At 51.5% G+C, this 16,541-nt stretch overlaps 1 protein-coding gene across 2 annotated transcripts in view; it reads left to right on the top strand.

Annotated features, from left to right (window-relative positions):
- Positions 1–16,541, top strand: part of DHRS3 (dehydrogenase/reductase 3) — a 1,035,619-nt gene that overhangs the window by 972,359 nt on the left and 46,719 nt on the right. The window contains exon 2 of one of the 2 annotated variants that reach the window (XM_050788850.1): positions 10,744–10,953. In XM_050788850.1, coding sequence (XP_050644807.1) covers positions 10,759–10,953 — 195 coding nt within the window. In that variant the 5' untranslated portion in view covers positions 10,744–10,758. Of the gene's footprint in view, positions 1–10,743; positions 10,954–11,057; positions 11,530–16,541 lie in introns of those variants that run through there. The other variant, XM_050788854.1, reaches the window with a different exon arrangement.

The following is a 16,541-nucleotide window of genomic DNA, read 5'->3' as shown; positions in this document are numbered from 1 at the left end:
GATTACATAATAGTAATGTAGCGTGTCCATTTCCTGATTTCGCTAAAAAGCACTGTGATGTGTCAGAGGCAGTTCTTGTTTTTAAGAAATAGACAAAAATTTGGGACTCAGGCAATCATGTCTGCTGTGTAAAAGGTTGTAGGGGATGGGGTGGGTGGGTGGATGGATGGATGGATGGATAAATAAAGCAAATGCAAAATGTTAGCATGTGAGTGAAGGAGATATAGGAATGCTTGGTTCTATTTTTGCAACTTTTCTGTCCCTTCAGACTTACAGTTTAAAACTTTTCAGCACTGAGCTGTGAAAATTCTACAGTCGGTAACTGCCCGGGGGCAATATGGCAGAGGCAGGGGAGAAAGGATGATCGTGGAACAGCTATCAAGTGTCAGGCAGCCTCCATGGTCTTACAACAACCCTGTAAGGTCATGAATACAACCTTCATTTTATACCTGATGAAACTGAGGCACAGAGCACTTCGCTCTGTGGCTCAATCATTTCAGGTTTTGTTAAGGGTAGCATCCACTTCCAGGTATCATTGCCAGGTGGGGCAGCCAATATTCACACTCACTCTATTCCACTTTTTGCAGGTGATGCCACTCTCATCCCCTAAAGCCACCTTAGAAAGGTCCCGTCCTGGGGTGAGGAACAGGGTAGGCAACAGGGTGAAGAGGGAAGTATTCATTCCTGGTTTTACAAACCTGTTGCTTTTTTTCTCTGGGTCCCAAAACCGAAGGGCAGCCCTCAACCCCTTCTGGCCCCACAGATATTCAGTGTTTGACTAAGATGAAATAGGCAGGGCGTGGTGGCTCACGCCTGTAATCCCAGCACTCTGGGAGCTAAGGCAGGTGGATCACGAAGTCAGGAGATCAAGACCATCCTGGCTAACACGGTGAAACCGTGTCTCTACTAACAACATAAAAAAATTAGCCAGGCACGGTGGCGGGCACCTGTAGTCCCAGCTACTCTGGAGGCTGAGGCAGGAGAATGGCTTGAACCCGGGAGGCGGAGCTTGCAGTGAGCTGAGATTGCACAACTGCACTCCAGCCTGGGCGACAGAGCGAGACTCTGTCTGGGAAAAAAAAAAAAAAAAAAAATGAAATAGAGACCCAACATGATCTGAACAAGGTGTTTTTATGAACTCATGAAAAGAGTCATTATTAGAAAGGGCTTAGGCAGCAGGCAGGCACGGGGGGTTGCAACATGTCTGATCGCTTTCTGCAGGCTCCTGGCAAGCAGTGATCATTAGCGGATTTTGTTCTGGGGAGGCTCAGTGTCAGCGCCACATTATGGGATTTTATGGGATTTATGCACAGAACTTTCCTACAAAGCAAGGTATTATAGGACGGATTAGGCAGTTCCAAGAAGCCAAGGTCCTGGCTCCCCTCTCTGTCTTATTTTTTAGGAGAGTGTTTCAGAGGCCCATGGTCAGGGGCTCTATGACCTCACCCCTGGACTGTAAAACAAGCATGTTTTTACAGAAAGATCATACAGTGGATTTTTCTTAAGAGAAACTCATTATAAAATATAGAGAATACGTTAAAAGGCATTAAGAGAAGATAAAATCACGCGTACTGCCATCACCCACAGACAGTCACTGTCAACATTCTGTGTTTCCTTCCTGTCTTTTTTCTGCGCACAGGCGTGTGTGTGCTCACAGAGAGACAGCTTCCGAGCAGGGAGCAGAGACAGAAGCAGAGAGGATGGGCTTTGATGTGAAACCGAGCTGAATTCTAATCCCCTATCTGCCACTCACTGGCTGCGTGAACTTGGCCAAGTTGCTTTGCCTCCATTTCCGGTGATGTAAAAGGGGACTATAGATCCTACCTCCAGGGAGTCCTTTTGATCAAATGAATAGAAAGCATTTAGTGTACAACCTGACACACAGTAAATCCCAACCAAACAGTAACTAAATAAATATGGACACACACTGTGGGTCTTTTCTTTCCAAAAACAGGGTCATACTGGTGATTCCATTTTGTATCCTAACCCTGTAAGAATTTCACTGCTGTCAATAGGGAAAAATTGACTTCTATTCCCAGGCAGCTGAAAAATAATAATAATACAATTCCCAATTATACCTTGCTTCCTAGACTCCATTTTTAACAATGTAGTATACTGTCATATACTTTTTGCTTTTTTGTTTTGTTTTGTTTCATTTTAGACAGAATCTCACTCCGGTTGCCCAGGATGGAGTGCAGTGGTGACATCACGACTCACTGCAGCCTCAACTTCCCCAGCTCAGGTGATTCTCCCACCTCAACATCCCAAGTAGCTGGGACTACAGGCACGCACCACCATGCCCGGCTAATTTTTGCATTTTTAGTGGAGACAGGGTTTCACCATGTTGCCCAGGCTGGTCTCAAACTCCTGGACTCAAGCAGTCTGCTCGTCGTGGCCTCCCAAAGTGCTGGGATTACAGGTGTGAGCCACCACCATACCTGGCCAGTGTGCACAGTTTTTTTGTTTGTTTGTTTTATGAGACAAAGTCTTGCTCTGTTGCCCAGGCTAGAGTGTAGTGGTGCTATCTTGGCTCAGTACAACCACCACCTCCTGGATTCAAGCAATTCTCCCGCCTCAGCCTCCTGAGTAGCTGGGATTACAGGCACACGCCACCACGCCTGGCCAATTTTGGTAATTTTTTTGTAGAGACTGGGTTTCACCATATTGGCCAGGCTGGTCTTAAACTCCTGACCTCAAGTGATCCACCCACCTTAGCCTCTCAAAGTGCTGGGACTGCAGGCGTGAGCCACCACTTCCAGCCCATTGTGCATATTTTTGGGGTTTTGTTGTCCTTCTTTTCCTTCTGCTCAGCAAAAATCCAACTAGCACCTGACTGAGGCTGCAGGTTCGTAACATCCAGAGGATCTGCCTGTTCCACCTGTGTTCCAGTAACACCACTTAAAACTGCATGATTTTGACATGTTACCCTGTCCTCTCTGGGCCTCAGTTTCCTCAACTGTGAAATGGGAACAGCAATGGTGTCCCCTCAGCAGCAGGCTGTCACAGCCAAGTAAGGTACTCCACGTGACGCACTGCGCCTGGCATCTAGTAAGCATTCAGTAAATGGTAAAATAATTAAGTTTCTTGAGTCTGAGACATAATCTTCATGTTACAAATATATACACTTTCAGTTTGTCTGTTTTCTACTTGTTTTTATAAACTGATTAGGGCAACATACATTAAGATATTGAAATAGGCCAAGCGCGGTGGCTCACGCCTGTAATCCCAGCACTGTGGGAGGCCGAGGTGGGCAAATCACAAGATCAGGAGATCTAAACCATCCTGGCTAACACGGTGAAACCTCGTCTCTACTAAAAATACAAAAAATTAGCCGGGCGTGGGGGCAGGCGCCTGTAGTCCCAGCTACTCAGGAGGCTGAGGCAGAAGAATGGCGTAAACCCGGGAGGCGGAGGTTGCAGTGAGCCAAGATCGTGCCACTGCACTCCAGCCTGGGCAACAGAGCAAGACTCCGTCTCAAAAAAAAAAAAAAAAATGGCAGAGACATCATAAATCCTGCGAGAGGCCCACTGTCAGAGGCAGTTACAAGTGGTGGCCTTGGGCAAGTTATTGAACCTTTGGAGGTCTCTGTCCTCATCAGTTCAGTTAGGACCACATGAGACATTACCTTTAAGGAGCGAAAGAAGTACCAGGGTGTGGGAAGCTCTCAATAAATGGTAGCCCCTTGTGATGACAAATCCATACTAGAGTCATGGGCTTTTGTTTTAACCTCTCAATGAAATCAGTCTCCTGCGTGACGTCTTTAACAACTTCTTACAGTGGATATTAAAACCTGCGTTAGGCCAGGCATGGTGGCTCATGCCTGTAGTTCCAGCACTTTGGGAGGCCAAGATGGGTGGATTGCTTGAGCCCAGGAGTTCGAGGCAGCATGGGCAACACTGTGAGGTCCCATAACTACAAAAAAACAAAAAATACAAAAATTAGCCAGCTATGGTGGTGTGTGCCTGTAGTCTCAGCTCAGCTACTCAGGAGGCTGAAGCAGGAGGATCAATTGAGACCCAGAAGTGGAGGCTGCAGTGAGCCATGACTGTGCCACTGCATTCCAGCCTGGGTGACAATAACACTTTATTAAAAACAAACAAACAAACAAACCTGGGTCTTTGTGAACATATTTCCAGAAAGAGTCTAGATAGAAAAGTAGTTTTGTTTTGTTTTGTTTTGTTTTGTTTTGTTTTGAGACAAGGTCTCACTCTGTCATCCAAGCTAGAGTGCAGTGGTACAACCACAGCTCACTGCAGCCTCCACCTCCTGGATTCAAGCAATCCTCCTGCCTCAGCCTCCTGAGTAGCTGGGGCTATAGGCATGCACCGCTGCACCTGGCTAATTTTTCTATTTTTTGTAGAGATGGGATTTCACTGTGTTATCGTTGAACTCACTATGTTGCTGGTCTTGAGCTACTGGACTCAAGTGATCCTCCTGCCTCGGCCTCTCAAAGTGCTGGGATGACAGGCATGAGCCATTGTGCCCAGCCAGGAAAGTAGATTCTGCCCTCCTGAGGCTGCGTCATTTATTTCTTAGGACTTCAGAGACTGAAGTTTGCTAGCTTGCTAGTGGTAGAGGGGAGACGTTGACAAACTGAAAACGGTCCACAGAGCAAATCTGGACCACTGCCTTTTTTTGTACAGTTTGCAAGTCTGAATGGTTTTCAGTTTTAAATGGTTGGAAAATAATCAAAACAAGAATGGTATTTCATGACGTGTGAAAGTTGCCTGAAATTCAAATGCCTGTGTTCATAAATAAGGTTCTACTGGAACACGCCCACAGTCATTCATTTGCAGCTGGTCACTTCTTTGATGCTAGAACGGCAGAGATGAGTTGTTTCGACAGAGATCCATGTGGCCCACAAAGCCCTTTATGGAAAACGTCCGCTGACTCCTGGTTTAGGGTAAGGATTTAGCATTCCCATGGCCCCAGCTCTGTCCCCGCCTCCCAGGCTCCCCACTCAGCCCCAGCCCCACCCCAGAGAGTGTGTTCCTTGAGGACATGAAGCCGGGAGGACACAAACGCCCACTAGCATCTCCCTGCCAGGCATCACCTCAGGCCCTGCAGAGATGTCATCTCAGTAGTGACAACATTCCCACTTTAGGAATGAGGAAACTGAGGCTCAGAGAGGCAAATCATCTGCCCGAGTTTATACAGATAATAAGTGGCAGAGCTTGGATCTGACCCCAGCCACGCTAACCTCAAACCCATACTCCACGCCCTGGTTTAGAATTCCATGACCAGCCCAGAGGCAGGACACAGGTGAGGACCCCTGAGAGCCCTCTGGCCTCCGCCCAAGCTTTCTCAGGTGACACAGTGACACCCTGGGGCCTGTTCCCTTGCTAAGCACATCCTTCCCACTCCTCCGTGTTCCTGCCATGTTCCAGCCTTGGCTCCCGCCTGCGTTTTCACCCGACCCTGGCAGCCAGAATAAACACGGCTGCCCCAGCACCCGCTCCCATGGAGCCAAAAGAACCTACTTCCCTGCTGCCGCGGCCTGGGATTCCAAACAATAATGAAAAAAACACCTAAACCCAGGGGAGACAGACGCAATTCCATGGAAATTTGGCGGGGCACAGGGGAGGCATTTCATGGACCGGGGGGAGCCATCTAACCTGCTTTTATGTGTCCAGTTTTACCCACCAGGCCTCGCCGAGGAGGGAAGGGGCCCTCCTGGCCAATGTTCTGTATTAGGAAGGGATGTGTTTGATGAGGGTTTTAAACCGTCTCTGGCCTTTGCAGATTTGCTTTCCTGGACCATGGTCCCCGTGGGTCCTCTCCCTGCAGGGATTTTCCACTCACCTGATGCCTGATTTCTCCTTTCTGTTGCCTCTGGCCAGGCAAGCTGCCCAGTCGGCCATCACATACGACTCATGTTTTCCCAGGAGCCTGTCTCCATGAAGAGACCCTCCAGGGCGGCTGATGTTAAACTTCATGGAACACTTTTTTCCACTAGACCAGGAGGTTTTCCAAATCTCCGTGGCTGAACACTGCCAGCTTGTTCTGCTCAGGGGAAAGTAGCCAGTTGTCCCGCAAAGCCATGTACGTGTGTGAGTCCACGTGTGTCTGTATGTGCACATGCATCTGTGTGTGTCAATCACACCAAGCTGTCGGTATTAAAATCCTGCTCAAGAGCTGGAGGAAGGGTGAGGAGGGAGGCAGAGTAGCTCAGCAGTGAGCACAGACTTGCTGGGATTTGGCTCCTGTGAAGGCAGTCTCTCGGGAGGGGAGGGGAGGGGAGGGGAAGAGAGAGGAAGGAAGGGGCCCCCATCCCCACCCCAAAGTCCCTGAGCTGGGCACTCATGGCAGCAGAGCTCCAGATGTCACTGTTCACCCATCATGAGCCGGTGGCCCGTGGCCATCCCTGGCCTGAGTACCAATGGCCTCCTCACTGTTCTCCCGACATCCACGCAGTTCCCAGAGCTATCCCGGATTCAGCAGCCCAAGCAGACTCCGAAGACGGAGATGCCATCACATCTGCCCTTTGCTCCACAGCTCCCCTCCAAAGGCCCCCATTGCACTGCAGATGAAACCCAAAGTCCTCCTCCTGCCTGCAGGACCCAGCCGCAGCGCTTTTCAAACCTCAGTGAGCAAAGGAGCACCTGGGGATCTCGTTCAGTACAATGCAGAGCCTGATTCAGGAGGGCCAGGGCAGGGCCTGGGATTCTGTACTTCTTTTGGTGTTTTTGAGACAGAGTCTTGCTCTGTGGCCCAAGCTGGAGTACAGTGGCGCGATCTCAGCTCACTACAACCTCCACCTCCCGGGTTCAAGCAATTCTCTTGCCTCAGCCTCCCAAGTAGCTGCGATTACAGGTGCACCCCACTGTATCATGCTAATTTTTTTGTATTTTTTGTAGAAATGGGGTTTCGTCATGTTGCCCAGGTTGGTCTCAAACTCCTGGCCTCAGGTGATCCACCCACCTTGGCCTCCCAAAGTGCTGGGATTACAGGCGTGAGCCACTGCACCCGGCCTGAATTGTGCATTTCTAACAAGCTTCTGGTCCAGGAACCGCAGGGTGAGTGTGGATCCTCGCTGTACCGGGCGGGGGGCGGGGAGGGCGCTGAGCCATGGAAAAAGTTAGGTCCCCCGAGTGCAGCTCACCTCTTCCCTTCAGCCCAGAACGGCTCCTTTCACATTTTCAGGGACAGACCTGGGATGTGAAATTTCAAACTCTGCCCTGAGTTAAATTCCAGGAGGGGGTACCAAGAGCAAAGGATAAAGGCTGGGGGAGGGAGGAAAAGCCAGAGAGGATGTGTCCCTGCTGTTTTCAGCGACCCTCAGGCCTGGCCTGCTGAACTGTGTACACACACATCACCCCCACACAAGGTCTCTTTGGCTCCATCTTCCCAGGGACCCCGGGGGAGGGCAACAGAGCAGATGACAGCTCCTCTCTGAGCAGCTGATGCTGGGAGAAACCTGTGGCTTGCAGACCTGCCAGGCCCACAAAAACCACATCCTGAATGATGGACCAAGTAGAAAAAAGGCCACCGTCCACCTCGGGCCAGCTTCTGGAACTGTCAGTTCCTTTGGGGAATGCCTGACACGTTCTTTTTTCTTCCGATTTCATCCCAAACCTTTTGGGAAGCAGGGTGCATAGCCTTACACAAGTTACTCAGAGTTACTGAACCCGTTTCCTCCTGCAATAAATGGGCACGCACCTCCCTGCGCTGTTAAGGAAATTAAATCAGAAACTGTGTAAAGGCCCTGAGGCACTAAAGGTCAATTTGGGTTCCCGACCTCCTTCCCACCCACTGTCTGCCCTCCATCCCAAGCACACAACCAGAGAGATGTAAGAGGGACATAACGGTTACCCAGCCCCTCTGGCATCTGACCAGGGTGGGCTAGTTGGGGTGAAAACGCATCTCTGTATATGAGTTGCTTCATATCTTTTGGCTTTAGTTTCCCCAGTCACAACAGTGTGTCGGGGGTGGGGAAGGAGGACTATGATCCTCACAAGCCCTTTTACAGTTGGGATGTTAACCTTACATGAGAGAAATGCCTGGAAGAAAAGCATAGCTAGTTAGGAACACCGCGGGGGGCGGGGTTGGAGGCCGGGCAGCTCGGAGGCGCAGTATCCTATCTGGGCCACTAGGCGGCTCCGAGGACAACAGATGAGCAAAGCCCGGTTTTGCAGCCTGGTTCTGTCTTCAGACCTTTCCAGGCTTCTTCGCAGGCCTGGCGGACACCAGCGGCTGCTGGGTGGGAAAGGCCTGTCACTTCCAGGCTGGAATCTCTTTCCCATTTTTACAGACCTCGAGGATGGGAGGAGGCCGTCACCACAATGGAGTCCTGCCCTGGGGTCTGATGGAGACATTGGTCCACCCTTCGGTCAGACTCTAGGAGGCGTTGGGGGATCTCTGCTCTGCAACCCTTGGCTGAACCCCATCCTCCACTTCTTTCCTCCCGTCAGGTCAGAGTGAGAAGAGGTCTGGATTGGGATTCCCCGCTCCTGCACTTCCTGGCTGGGTAACCTGGATGATGGGGTAACAGTCCCCCCATTGCAAGGTCAGGGGAAGGACTAAGCGTCAGAATACAGGCCCTCAGTACAAGACGGTAGCTCATCCTAAGCTCCTCCTGCCTTTTGCTCTTCCAGTGGCTTTTCACCCAGAAGGAAGATCATCACCTGCAGAACCTCTCCCCAGAACTAGGTCTTTGCAGGTGACAAGGCAATCCCAGCCTCCGCTCCCCGCAGATCAGCGTTTTTCGAAGTGACTTCCTCACCCAGGCGGAGCATTAAAAGTACCGATCCCAGCGCACCCAGCCCTGCTGAATCAGAATCTCTGGGGGTGAGGCCCAGGAATCGCCGTCTGAACAAGTCGCGGGCTGGAAACGGCTGCCCCAGATTACGGGGCAGCTCCCTGCTTTGCTCTCGCTCCTCCGGCCCCGGGAACGTGCAGGGGGGCGGGAGGCAAGTCCCATCAGCACTTTGAACTGGGGTTGCTTTTTCGTGACTCACCTCCCAGACTTCCTGCAACAGACAACTCTAAATAGCTCGGTCCCACCCTGCAGCAGGGGAGACATTCCGGTCGGGAAGGGCAGGAGGTTAGAAGGTGGGTGCCCCGCCAGGGCCGTCCAGGGAGATCCACAGGAGAAGCTGGCTGCACAGCACAGGGGCGCAGGAATAGGACGTTTTGTTTACAGGCTTTTGTTATTAAGGAAATTGCTGTCAGTCAAGGTAATTCTAGCTCAGATGAGCAATAAATATGCTCCCAGCTAATCTTTTGGGGATTTTATTGGCACCCGGAGCACAGGTTCCTTTCCCCTGACTACCCCCTCCCCTCAAAGCAAAGCCCTGCTCCCCAGCGGCTTCCCCCAAGCATCGTGAGGGACTTGGGTCAGGCTTTTAAAAGTCCACTCTAAGTGAAGACAGAAGAGGTCCGGGCAAAGGTGAGGAGTGGCTTCCCGATCCTACCTGGAGGCCGGGGATGACCAAATGACCTCAAATAAAACCCTGGGTGACCTGGTTGGATCAAGGCATGCGCAAGCTACCCCGGGCCTGCTCCACACGCAGAGGTGGTCACCTGGCCCGCGGGCGGCCCGGGCAAGGAGGAATGTCTCGAGAAGGCAGCCGGCTCGCTGGAGTCGGTTCCAGCGTGTTCGAGTTACAGCTGCGAGCCCTCAGGGACACCGGCGGCAAGTCCCGGCTTGCAGAGAGGGGAGCCAGTCCCGGGAGAGCGCGAGTCCCGGCGAGCCCGAGTGCGCGCCTTATGCGCGCTCCCCGCGACGGCGCAGGGGGAGGGGAGGCCGCAGCAGCCACTCAGAGGAACGGTAGTGAAGCCTCCCAACAACTTTAACTGTCAATCAGACTTAATGGGGTATTAAAAAAATGGGGGAAAAAGGGGCCGCCCTCTCTCTCCGAGACGCAGCTGCCCGGGGAGCGAATGAATAGGGCCGCGCAGACCAAGGCGTCCGATCCACGCGCGCTCCACACCCGGACCCTCTCCAAGTTGGAAAGGACAAAAAGAAGGCAATAAATGCTAAAAAGGGAGAGAAGGGGAGCTGGATCGAGCGGCAACTCCCAGCCTCTGCTGGAACAGAGAGGGGAGGGAGGGAGCCGGAGCGAGCGAGCGCGCGCGAGGGCGAGCCCTGCACGTAAAGAAACTGACACCCGGACCCCCCACTTCTCCTGCACGTTGCTGGCAATCAGATCGCGTTTAAGCAATTTCCTGAGCCCAAGAATAGCAATGAGTCGGGAGACTTTCGCGGGCTGAAATTGGGAGCTCCAAGCACTTTTGTCCCCCACTTTTTTTTTTTTTTTTTTTTTCCTGGAGACGGGGTGGGGGTGGGGGCGCTACAATTTGGAAACAGCTTTTTTTGTTTTGTTTTGTTTAATCTTGCACTTTGAAACCGCGGGACCGAGGCAGGGTGAGCGCGTGTGGTTGGTGCCTTTTTTTTTTTCTTCCCCTGCCTGAACTCCTCTGTCAGTCTGTAAACATTACCTGAGAATTCCCCAGCCGAAACGGCTGCTGGGGCAAGAAACTTCTTGTTAGAACTTTCCACCTCCAGCTTCCCCCTCCACCTCTTTTACAGTCCCAACCTTAGGAGACGCTTTTTCTCCCCCAGAGGAGAATTTATCTTTTTTTTTTTTTTTTTTCTCACCCAGTGCTTTGCATTTGGGAGGAGGTGATTTCAAGAGTGGCCAGGTGGGACGCCTCTCTCCTTATTCGGTTTACTATTTATTGTTCGGGGTGTTTTTTAATTCCTGTATTGCTCGGCCCGGGGACTTTCGCCCCCTGCCCGGCTCCGCGGCGCGGAGGATGGTGTGGAAACGGCTGGGCGCGCTGGTGGTGTTCCCTCTACAGATGATCTATCTGGTGGTGAAAGCAGCCGTCGGACTGGTGCTGCCCGCCAAGCTGCGGGACCTGTCGCGGGAGAACGTCCTCATCACAGGCGGCGGGAGAGGCATCGGGCGTCAGCTCGCCCGCGAGTTCGCGGAGCGCGGCGCCAGAAAGGTACCAGGCACTGCGACTCCAAGGAGTGGGGGGCCGCAGGGGAGGGGGTGAGCCCACCTGCTGCCGCTGCGGGATCCCGCTCCCGGGAGCTGAGAGTCAACGGCCACCCCACTCCCCCGTGCCACCCACGAGTGCTGAGCTAGTCGGTTTCACCTTGTAAATTTCCCGGGCACCGGACTGTCCTTTTTGGCAGGTTCAGAGTTGATCCGCTCCTTTGGGATCGGTGGCTGGCTGGCTATTCACCCCCACCCTGAAACTTAGGAGACCCACCCATTTCCCACATTCCTGCCTCCCAGAGGAAGGTGTTGTGCCCCCCTCCCCCGCCTTCCCCCCTTTTTCTTGCCGCCACCCTGGTGAGTGCAGGGTGTGCGCACTCCTGGGTAGAGCTGGGAGCCGCCTGCTAGCTGGCGCCTCGTATTTTCCTTGGCAACCCGCTACCCAGCCCCAACCTGGGCGGCTGCAGCTCTGAAGACACGAGAGGGGGTACTTGGTTTGGGTTTGAAAAGGGAAGAGCGGTCTGGCCGGACCGACACTGAGAGGCCCAGGTGTTTGGAAAGCAGGAAAGAGGAGGCCAGGGTAAGCAGCTACTGATAAAGAGCCCTTGTTCTCACCTTCAACCCTGTCCCCTCCCCCCAGCACACCCCTCGGGGATCTCTCCCCCTTTAGCTGGAAGGTGGTGCTGCAAGGAGGGTCCTGCCCACCAGACACAGCCTTTAACTTTTTGGTGGTTCAGGCACCCCTTGCTCCACGTTTTGGAGACCTGGTGCCGGAGAGCGGGGAGGGTGAGCAGGCTGTCACCCAACTCCCAGCCCAGGCCAGGCTGACTCACCCGGTGACCAGAGCCATCGGGAGAGGGAGGCAGGCCAGGCTGTCTCCAGCCAGCCCTGTGAAGAGGAAGAGCGAAAACAGGGAATTAGTTTGAAACTTAAACTGTTGTGAACTAGGGGGGTGAAAGGGCCGCAAAGCCAGCTGATCTGACATGGAGCCGCATACCTTGGGGATTAAGTAAACATGTACTGTAGAAAACCAAACCTGCATGTAATTCCAGGTTGCTTTTGTTTTGTTAAATGCTGCCCTGAGATTTACAATTCCTCCGGGGTGGCTCTGACTGGGACTGAACTTTGGAGCCTGAACTATCAGCCAAAGCCGATCCGATTAACTCTTCCCTAGCCGGGCTGGCCGGAGCGCGTGGTGGCCAAGCTAGCAGGGGTCTGGCTGTCCAGGACTCCCTCTTCTTGGGTGGTTTGGACAGCTGCTTGACCTTGCATTTGGAGGGGGAGTTGGGAAGTGTTTTTAACCCTTGGACGCAACAAATAAGGGGAAGTAAGAGTTGTTCTCCGCAGTTTCATTTCCTTGAGGCGATGCCTCATAAAAGGGCTCCCGAGGTTCTTTGTGAAGGGGTCTTAAAAGGGCAGATGAGGGTGTCCTTTGTGGGGGGAAGTGGGGTTTAGGACAATTGCATGTGATTGTCATTCTTTAGCTGTCTGCATCCCACAGAGACGATTTTCTGAGTCTTCCAGCTCTCCCAAGTCCTAGGTCTCTTTTACTGTTCTTGTAGCTGACTACAGTAGGCAGATGAGGAACTCTTAGTCAATCTGGAAAAACTCGACTGACTATAAACAATCCTAAATTGAAAGAAGTGTATGCCATTGGGGGGTGGGTGCGATAGTACAGAATGGAGCCTGCAAGTTCACGCACCGGGAGCCAAACCCCACCTAACTTGGACTGGATGTCTTCTTCCAGGGAATCCAGCCAGGGCCAATTAGAAATATGTCTTAAATTGGTGTCAGGGTCACCAAAAACAAAAACAGGATCCACGGGGGCCTGTGAAACTTCGAGTGCCATTTATAATCAATTCAGTCATCTGACTCGCCAGGATGACCAGCAGTGCTCCCTGTAACTGGCCATTATCTGACCAATTACTGGAGCTACTTTATAGTAAGGCTTCTGTTTGCTCTCTTGGTGGGGAGTTTGGAATTGTGGCTTCTGGCCTGACATCAACGAGAGGACTTTGGGATAACCCCCAGAACCGGGAGTGCTTTGGGGCCTAGTGGGGTTGGGAACAAAGGGTCAGGTGTTGAGGGAGTGGGGAATTTATGGGTTGGGGACAGGTGTGAACAGTGGGCTTGGGGGTGGCCCAAGGGCACTGGATCAGAGAGGGCCAGTGCCACTCACAGCCTGCAGTGATACTAGACAGGGGGCGGCTGTGCAGAACCACAGATGACATTCCTTCTCCTCTTGATGGAAGTGGAGGCTGCGTCTGAGAGCTTCCCATCCTAGATTCTGATGGCTGCATCTGAGAGCTTCCCACCCTAGATTCTAGTGGGATTGGATCTGGAGGGGAAAGACCCCAAAAAGGAAAAAAAAAAAAAAAAAAAAGGAGTACCAGAATCTCTGCAAATAGCTGACATGTCCAGGAGTTATCTGTTTATTTGGGAAGGAGGGAGAGTTGACAACCCAGTTTCCCATAACGACCTTGAGTTAAATAGCGTTTGGCAATATTCGTGGGTGGTGGTGAGCCTTAGGGTACAAAGGTGGCCCAAATAAGCGAGGGCTTTTTTTAAAGGGACACTAAGGCTATAAGAATTTGAGAGCTCCTAATTAGGACACGTCTCTCCTTATCCACAGTGCACTGTGGCAAACTGAGGCAGGGCCAGTCACGGTTAGGGTCTCCAGGCGTAAAGCTCTTGCTTCTCAATTTTCTATGCCCTCTTAGAATTCCTTCCACAAAAGCATTCAGAAACCTTAAGCTTATTCCCCTTCCTTCCAAGGGAACTAACTTCTGGCTAGTGGTCAGCCCAGGCTCCAGTCTTTGAGTTTGACATGGTGTTAGCAGGAACCCCTGGGAGGAGAAGTGGATCGTTCATTTAGAAGTATTTGTAGAGACCATTCCAGCCTTTGGTTTGGTGTCAAGCAAGTGGCTGGACTAGAGTCTTGGGCCATGATTGCAAACCTTGGGAGGTGGGGCAACATACACGAGCTCAATACCACATCAAGAACTCCAGGACCTTGGCTGGGAGCAGTGGCTCACGCCTGTAATCCCAGCACTTTGGGAGGCTGAGGCGGGCAGATCACCTGAGGTCAGGAGCTCGAGACCAACCTAGCCAACATGGTGAATCTCCATCTCGACTAAAAATACAAAAAATTATCCAGGCATGGTGGTAAGCACCTGTAATTCCAGCTGGTCAGAAGGCTGAGGCAGGAGAAGTGCTTGAACCCGGGAGGTGGAGGTTGCAGTGAGCCTAGATCGCGCCATTGCACTCCAGCCTGGGCGACAGAATGAAACTCTGTCTCAAAAACAAACAAAAAAACAAACAAATACTCAATTCCCGTTTCCCAGAGGTAGTCTGAGGGGAGGTATCTCAGGGATGTAGTGTGGGAACTGGCTTGGAGTTCTGTCTTGCTATCAGTGAATTTACAGCATGTGGGTAGATTGCCCTGTTCCTAAAGCACCCAGCCAGGAACTAGCACTGTGAGTAGATTTATGAACCCCATTCTCCAGCACTTGCATTCAGCAAGTCCTGTGTCCTTCCCATTCCTAGCCCTGGGGCCAGCCCAAGCTCATAAGTCCCTTGACACCGTCTCTGAGAGACCTAGCTTAGTAAACCTGCCTGGGGTATCTGTTCGGTGTTTGGCATAGCTCTGGGCCTGTAGGAAAATGTAGCAAAGATGAATAAAGACCTAGAATGTGGCCAGGTGCTTACAGTGAAGGCACAAATCACCATGTGTGTGTGCTTCCTGTGGTTACCATGACAAATTAGCACAAACTTGATGGCTTACCACAACAAAATGTATTCTCTCGTGGTTCTGGGGGCCAGAAGTCTGAAATCAAGGCGTCAGCAGGGTTCTGGGTTCCTGGTTCCTCTCCGCTCCAAGACTCCAGGGGAAGATCCTTCATCATCTCTTCCAGCTCCTGGTGGCTCCTGATGCTCCTTGGCTTGATTGAAGCATGGCTGCAATCTCTCCTTTCATCATCACATGGCCTTCCTCACTGTGTGTGTGTGTCTAGGTTTCGTCTTTTTTTTTTTTGAAACAGAGTTTCACTCTTACTGCCCAGGCTGGAGTGCAATGGCGTGATCTTGGCTCACTGCAACCTCCACCTCCCGGATTCAAGCAATTCTCCTGCCTCAGCCTCCCGAGTAGCTGGGATTACAGGCATGCGTGCCACCATGCCCAACTAATTTTGTATTTTTAGTAGAGACGGGGTTTCTCCATGTTGGTCAGGTTGGTCTCGAACTCCCAACCTCAGGTGATCCACCCACCTCAGCCTCCCAAAGTGCTCGGATTACAAGCATGAGCCACCACGCCCACCTCCATCATTTTCTTATAAGGACACTAGTTATTGGATTCAAGGCACATACTAAATCCAATGTGATTATATCTCAAGATCCTTAACTAGTTACAGCTCCAAAAACTCTCTTTCCAAATAAGGTGAGATTCTGAAGTTCTGGATGGGCATGAAGTTTGGGGGATGCTACATGGTGGAAGCACAGAGGAGCAGTTCATTTATAGCAAGCACTCATGAAAGGTTTCATGAAGGAGGGAGCATTTGACTGAGCCTTGAAGAAGGTCAAGAGTTTCAACCAGAAGGGGTGTGACAAGGGCAATCTAGGTGCAAGAAACCTCCTGATCGAAGGCTCTACCTGGCTGGAATTGCGAGAGGGAAGTAGAAAGGAAAGCAAGAAAATACTGTATCGTGGCATAGGGAGGTAAGCAGGGAGTTTACACCTCAGACTCTGAGTCAGGTCAGTACTGGTGGGAATGGGATGAAAGAGAAAGAAGAGAAGGGTCCAGACAGGTCATCTGTGGGTCTCTAGAGTCATCAGGCCAAAACAGCTGCACTAACAGATTTACAGGGGAGAGAGCAGTGGCCCATCTCTCCTAACCTCTCTGTGCAACCTGAAAGCAGGCAGGTAGGCTACCTGTTCTACCTGTGACCGCTAGAAGCGTTTCCGCTTGGAGCATGGGTCTCAACTGACCTTACAAATGAGGCTGTCTCATGAATAGACAAACATCTCCTTCTTACTCCCCCAGGCCCTTCCCTTGGGGAAACAAAGGTGTCAACCCTCGGAGCACGGCCCCCTGCAGTCTTTCTCACCTGTGCAGGAGGCCAGAGACTAAGCTTTTATTTATTTATTATTTATTTATTTATTTATTTAAAAATAGAGATGGGAGTCTCTCGCTATGGTGCTTAGGTTAGTCTCGAACTCTTGGGCTCAAGCAATCCTCCCTTCTTGGCCTTCCAAAGTGCTGGGATTATAGGTGTGAGCTTCCACACCCGGCCAAGACTGGGTTCTTGACCCTGGAAAAGTTACTACCTTCTCCAGGTTGCAGCTGAGAAGCACCCCTATAAAATGAGAGGGGTTACAATGATCCCTAAGATCCTGGCATGCTCGAAAATTCTCATTTTACAGATCAGTCAACCCAAGAAAGCAATGGATTGCCAGGCTTCCCTGAGTTGCAAGCAGGAGAATTCCGAGTGAAGAAAGCATTTGTCCCTATCACTGATGATCTCAGTCTTTGCTAGTCATCAGATGCCACCAAATGAAAAATAAGCAACTCAGAGTTGGAAAATGTGCTGTGCCCCA

Source organism: Macaca thibetana, chromosome 1, assembly GCF_024542745.1.
Source record: "Macaca thibetana thibetana isolate TM-01 chromosome 1, ASM2454274v1, whole genome shotgun sequence".
Classification (NCBI taxonomy): domain Eukaryota; kingdom Metazoa; phylum Chordata; class Mammalia; order Primates; family Cercopithecidae; genus Macaca; species Macaca thibetana.
The sequence above is the reverse complement of the archived record's forward strand: the minus strand, read 5'-3'. Positions and strand labels throughout refer to the sequence as shown.